Genomic DNA, 7,084 nt, shown 5'->3' on the forward strand with positions numbered 1-7,084 from the left:
GACAATAAGGCTGCAATTGACATTTCACATAATCCAGTGCAACATGACAGGACAAAACATATAGAGGTAGACAGACACTTTATTAAAGAAAAACTCGATTCTCACGTTATTTCTCTTCCCTTTGTTAGATCAACAGAACAGGTGGCTGATGTTTTAACCAAGGCGGTAGCAACTAAACCATTTGAAGAAATGCTGGAGAAGATCGGAATGGTAGACATTTACGTACCCTCGTGAGGGGGAGTGTTAAGATTACACTCGGTTCCAGCATAACTTGGAGATCAAGCCGAATCCTTTAGAAGATCTATATCTACTCAAAAGAAGGAAATAATAAATTGAAGGATATCAATCATATCTAGTGAAATAGACAATAAATAGAATTTGATTATTTGTCATTAATTCTAAGGATTGGTTTCCATGTTTAGCATGATATACAAAATATTTTTGAATTGATAAATAGGCATGTAAGAGCTGTGTAATTCAATCAAGAAAGAAAATAAATAAAAAATAAGGGAGGGAAGGGAGATTCATGGGAGTCTTGTGTTCTTGAGTTGTTTTATTATTTTTTGACAGTTCTATTATTATTTTTGACACATATATAGCTTTGAGTTGAGGACAGTTGTGTTGTTCAGCCAAAGCAAGAGTCATTGCTACCGTGGCCGCACTAATGTTTTTACTCAACTCTTCATGGCACATCAATTTCAACCTCTCTAATGCATATCGGTCGGCCGCTACAAGCAAGTGTTGCATCATTATAGTTAATATTGTTTGTGCATCGAGGGCGTCCACACCATTGTTAAGTTCTTTTTTCCCTTCTGGCAGTGAGTCGGTATATATAAAACGAAGTAGAGCCTTGAAAACAATAGGTTCCATGCATGTCTTCGATTATTATTTTCTCCGCATGATTTTCCTTCATCGAGCCAAACAATTCTGCTTTAAATACTGGTGACCTCAGACACAAGTTTGTGCGCATAAAAGATCTCTTCTCCAACCACAAAAGTTATATCAGTGCCTTCTTTACTTCTCAATAGTTGGCCGAGCTGCTCTGGTAAATCCGATGGCGGCACCACAATTAAGCAACTGTTCGGTTCTGCAAGGCCTTTGGGACTTATGATCGTGACACCACAAATAATTTCAAAATGATCATCTCTTATATACTTCTCGAAGTCGTCTCTTTTTATGAACTTGGACCATCCTTTGTACTTACCTTGCCTTCGATAAGTGTGAGTATTCCTGCTGCGCAATGAATTTATGGCGTTCCCCAATTGATCCAACAGACAGAATTCAAAAGTCACACTTACTTCGGTTTCGCTCGCATAAGAAAGATATAGAGATACATACTTGCCTTTATCGTTAGCATAGTATCCTTGGGGGTAACACTTGATGTACCATTGAAGTCCTCCTATGGTGAATTTCGGGGACATGAAGAAATTACCGATGCCGATCCCCTTGATTTGTGAGAACCTGGCTGTCAATCTGTATGATCCGCTTGTTATCTCGGTGAGGCTAGTCGATGCTTGGTCGGTGAAGTCTGTGTGAGTGGTTATTCTTGGAGGCATTTTGGCAATTAGTTGAATTATTATTTGTTATATTCTTCTTGAGAAGTTGATTTCAAATGGAAGAAGAACAATTAAAAGAGTGCACAATTAGTAATTAGAAGGATGGAGGTTGAGGTTGATGTTTCATTATTTTACTGTTAGCGAGAATTGACCAAGTATTTTGTGGAATTAGAAAAACAGAATCAAGAGGTTTACATATATCTAATTCCATTTTTATATAGTAGCTAGTGGTCAATTTTGGACGAAAGACTTTGAACTCACCTACAAGCATATGTTATATAATTTGTCTTTAAAGAATGCTAACTTATATTATCTTCCAACTTTGATTGATAACTTCAGGCAAATGTTTGTTTTAAAGTAATGACGCTGATAAGCATCTCCAAATACTACTTACATTGAGTCCAAATAATATATATACTAAGATTATTCAATGTTGGTTTTAAGGTTAATAACATAAATATTTTAATGAAGAAATATACTAAATATTATTTGAATAGTAGTGACAATGTGAACTAATTTTTTTTGGCATTTTTCAAAGAATAACTTTCATGTACTATTTAATATCTTCAAAGAAAATAATAAGTAGCAAATTGAATTAGTAATTTGAAAAATCAATGTAATTATTCACATCAGTGTATTCTTACAAGTTATTGATATATATTAATAAAAGAAAGTGAATTGTTGTAATATTTTACATGTGCATAATTAAAATAATAGAGATTATATCTAATGATTTTATTTTGATACATGAGTTTTAAATTTGAAGTACTAAAATTTAAAAATGAAAATATAATGGAGATATCAAAAGTTATCATGTGCTTTTTAAAAAAATTGAAGGTCCGAAATTTTTATTCACATAACCTGACTTGTCGCCTCAAATCGGAACATAACCTGAATTGCCGCTTCAAAAAAGAAAACTGATCGGAACAATTTGACACGCCTCCGGGGAGCTACTGGGTCTAATTGAGTTCCTTGTGCTGCCGACTCTTACCAGTCCCGGCACAGATAAAGCATTCACGCTCTCATGTGTTCCCGCTTCTTAGACTTTAATAGCTTGAAACGGACCTGCCTGCTTTCCGTGTAAAGGGTGCTCGCTTGTCACACCAAAAAGAAAGTAAACCGTTATTAGGCGGGACAGGAAGGTATGACCTCCTTTCTGAGAAATGCAAGCTGGAAAGGAAAAGCCCTTGCCGTATAAATTAAGGGGGATGCGTCAAGGGTGAACTCATTTCTTTGGTAGGTCTGGGTCGATTTAAGAAAATGAAGTGAGAAGCGAAGTAAAGGAGAATTGGGAGGTCGGCTATCAATGGTGATTCGAAAGAAGGCATCCTCATTCGGCCAATGGGTCGAGAATTGGGGTAGAGAACTTATCTTCTCCTTTTGTTTGAAAACAAGGATGAGTCTTCACGGAGAATATCGAATGATATAGTGAGCTGGTCAAGAAAGGGGGATCCTTACTTTCGGTCGGAAAGAAGGGGAACGTTTCGCCCAATTACGAAAGCCGCGGCTAAAGATCGACTCGAATGTACTGCCTGGAGTCTGTTTATGAAGGAAAGTCTTTTATTTAATCTAGAGTAATTGTGTTTTTCCAGTAAAAAAAAAGTGAGAATCTGGTCTAACTTTTCCTTTTTGAAAAGCTTTCCTAAGAAAAATGCATCTTTTTCCTGCTGCGCCGTCCATCCCTGCTGTAGGCATGCCTCTCAATGGTGCTAAACAGCAGTATTGTCTTGGCCTTTCGTCCCATCTATCCTAGGGGAAGCTGCCCCGGTCAAGTAGGTTTCTTTTTAATTCGTTTCTGAGGTCAGTAAAGATACCTTCAAAAAAATTGAAGGTCCAGCATTTTTTTGTTTTGTTCATGTACTGTTCAACTTTTCACCTCTAGTTAACATAGCAAAACATCTCTAAAAATCATAAAAATTGACTGACATGTAGAATTGACATTGTAGAACATGACTGCAAAGTTTCGTACAAAATATCCAAACAAATCAAGAGATATCAGGTCTCAAAAATTGCCCGAATTGCTAAAGGAGTTAACATGGTAGCAACTTTGCACCTCTGGTTAACATAGCAAAACATATCCAAAAATCATGAAAATTGACTGACATGCAGTCTTGACATCGTAGAACACGACTGGAAAGTTTTGTACAAAATATCCAAACAGATCAAGAGATATCAAATCTCAAAAATTGTCCCTCTCTTGCCGAAACAAATTGTTCCTGGATAGTGCAGAAAATTGTATGCCTCTGCCAGAGCTGAAACAGGTTCTTGTTGGCCGAAACAGGGGCCGAAACCAATGTGCAGAAAAGCCTAACGCTCGGTCAGAGCCAAAACAGAGGCCGAAACAGGGGCAGGACGCATTTATTTTTGTTATTTTTGAACCATATTAATTGCAATGCATTTATTTTTCCTATTCTATTTATTTTTGTTATTTTTGTTATTTTTTAAGCATGTCGTACTACTGTTCTTAATTTTATTTTTTTGTTTAACTATGCAAACTTAACAAGTGTTTTTTGTGTTTTTCTTATTTTTTATTTTTGGTTGTTATTTTTTTGTTGTATAATTTAGTGTTTTTTTGGTTATATAAATACTACCATAAAACGATAAAAATATATAACATAGCTCAACTCAAAACATAATAAAACATAATGAAACTAAACAACACTAAAACTTAAACATAGCTAAATTAAACTAAAACATAATAAAACATAACATAGCTAACCACTTTGATATCATCTAACATGGAACTAAAACTATAAAAAAGAAAACTCTCTATCAATGGAAATCCGAAGGGGAAAATCGGTTAGCTGCTCTACCCCTGTTCTCTCTGCTGAATATCCGGAGACGCCAGTCATTCCACTGTAGTTCTCCTTCCTGCGCGATGCGAGCTGGTGTAATCTCTTCCTCGGGCTCGGCCTCTATGCTCATCGTGACCATGACAAATGCTGCAGTAGCCGTGACCACGACCAATGCTGCAGTAGAAGTACCGGCCCGTACATAGTCTTACTTTTCGGCTGTAATTTGAAGAATATTAGCCGTCAAGGACAAGTTAAATAATTAAAATAAGACAGCAAGAACATACTGACCTTGCAATTATGGCACAAGTGCGAGTAAAGATGTGCTAGGATAGCCCCACCCTAGTTGTACTTTTTTAACTGCTGAAGATCTCGCAGCAGCTCTAGATACATCATCGGGATGGTATCACTGCTTGAATCAGCGAACATGATAGAACCAAATAGGTCCATCATGAAGCTCCGTGTGTATCTGTAATGTCAAAATTACAAAGCAACTCATTTTTGGGCATGAAATAGGGTACAAAATAAATGTATCTAGAATAGTTTGTATGAGTACCTCTGAATATCGTCTGGCGTGGAAGACCAATGCAAACCTCCCGCAAACAGAGTTCGTAGCTTCGTCCTCTTCAGATAGTACCTGGACCTCCCACCATTATCGTGTATATCTAGCTCCGCTCCCAACAGCTCTATGAGTCTGGCATTAATCGTGTTCTCATCCGTGGGATCAGATATTCCACTAATGTGCTCGCCCTGGATGAGCAAACACCATAGGGCACTTACGTCCTGGAGAGTCATTGTCATCTCTCCAAACGGTAAGTGAAACGTGTACGTCTCGGGGTGCCATCGCTCCACTAATCCTGCAATGAGGGACCCATTAATGGCCTTACTCTGCGACTCCATAATATCGACCAAATGGTTCAACCCCAAATTTCGCAGATACTGGTCCATCAACGGGTAGTACTTTATACCACAATGCCGACTCCTGATATCTAAAATGTCCTCATTATGCATTGAAAAAAGTAAATAATATAAAAACCTGAAAATACGAGAACTCGACAAAATTTAAACTTAAAAAAATAAAGAAAAAAGTAATCAAGTACCTCAACAGATGCCAGTGAGACTCGGTGCTCACTGTGACACATCCGTAATAACTGACTGAAATATTCCTGGCTATTCACGGGAATGGGCTCATCAACAGGGTCGGCCGATGGTGGTCTCTTAGGCCGTCCCCTAGCCATCCTACGTTGAAAAAAAATTTAGACATGCTACAATTGGCTAAAATACGCTAATTGCGGTAAAAATATGCTAAAATAAGCTAATTGCGATAAAAATATGTAAAATTACGCTAATATAAAAAAAATATGTTATTCGGATAAAATATGATAAAAAAAGTCAAAAACATACTCAACTTGGCTTAAAATACGCTAATTACGGTAAAAATATGCTAAAATACGCTAATTACGGTAAAAATATGTTATTTGGGAAAAATATGATAAAACAAGTAAAACTATACTCAAATATGATAAAATACGCTAATTGTGATAAAAATATGCTAAATTAAGCTAATATGAAACAAATAAGTTATTCAGGTAACATATGCTAAAACAAGCAAAACTATATTCAAATATAATAAAATACGCTAATTGCGGTAAAAATATCCTAAATTACGCTAATATGAAAAAAAAATTACTCTGGTAAAATATGCTAAACAAGCGAAAATATACACAAATTGGTTGAAAAAAATATGTTATTTGGGTCAAATTGCAGTAAAAAATTTGCTAAAATATGGTAATTACAGTACAAATATGCTTATTCGGGTCAAATAAGCTCAAACAAGCAAAACTATACTCAAATTGGCTAAAATACGCTAATTACGGTAAAAATATTCTCAAATATGCTAATTACAGTAAAATTTTGGACTAAAAAATTCAAAATAAAATTAAAACTAACTCTGGTACCCGAAATATCACTAATTACAACTAATTTGGTACCTACATGAACACTAATTATCACTAAATTGGATACTTTAATTAATTAACCCTCATTACAACTAATTAACACTAATTACGGTACAATTTTGGCCTAAAAAAATTCAAAATATAATTAAAACTCTGTGTGGTACCTTAATTATCACTAATTACAAATAATTTTCGTACCTACATTAACACTAATTACCACTAAATTGGTACCGTAATTAATTAACCCTAATTATAACTAATTAACACTAATTAACACTAACTCAACTAACTAAATATAATTAACACTAATAAAAACTACATTATGCTAATATAGTATTTTACTAACTTAATTGGACTAATCTACAATTATTTTTACACTACAAATGAAATTTTAAAAAAAATATAGGGGCTTACTTGCAAATATGGAGAAGAAAGGAGAAAAATTGGAGAATTTTCGGATTTGAGGAGAGAGAGTGTAAATTTGAGAAAATGAAATTGGAGGAGAGAGAAACCGATGGGTAACCCTATTTATAAGCCCGGACCTTCAATTTTTTTGAAGGTCCCGAATAAAAATTCCGAACCTTCAATTTTTTTGAAGGTTTGAATAAAAATTCCAGACATTCAATTTTTTTGCCAGTCCCGAATAAAAATTCCAGACCTTCAATTTTTTTGCGAGGAGGGTTCAAATGCCTCCATCATGCCTCCATTTTTTAAAATTTAATAACTCAAAATTTGAAACTTAAAAGTCAAAATAAAACCATTGGATATGATCTACATC

General features: G+C 35.2%; 1 protein-coding gene across 1 annotated transcript; it reads right to left on the reverse strand.

Moving 5' to 3' along the window:
* Window positions 1–932: 932 nt before the first annotated feature.
* LOC144545464 (BTB/POZ and MATH domain-containing protein 6-like) lies at window positions 933–1,556 on the reverse strand. Its single transcript, XM_078294039.1, has one exon. It carries the CDS (start codon window positions 1,554–1,556, stop codon window positions 933–935), a length of 624 nt encoding a protein of 207 aa, XP_078150165.1.
* Between the last annotated feature and the right edge of the window lie 5,528 nt (window positions 1,557–7,084).

Source organism: Carex rostrata, chromosome 28 (assembly GCF_964058835.1).
Source record: "Carex rostrata chromosome 28, lpCarRost1.2, whole genome shotgun sequence".
NCBI lineage: Eukaryota > Viridiplantae > Streptophyta > Magnoliopsida > Poales > Cyperaceae > Carex > Carex rostrata.

Excerpts from the sequence above, each read along its gene's own strand:
- LOC144545464 (XM_078294039.1), bottom strand. The coding sequence starts at position 1,556 with ATGCCTCCAAGAATAACCACTCACACAGACTTCACCGACCAAGCATCG.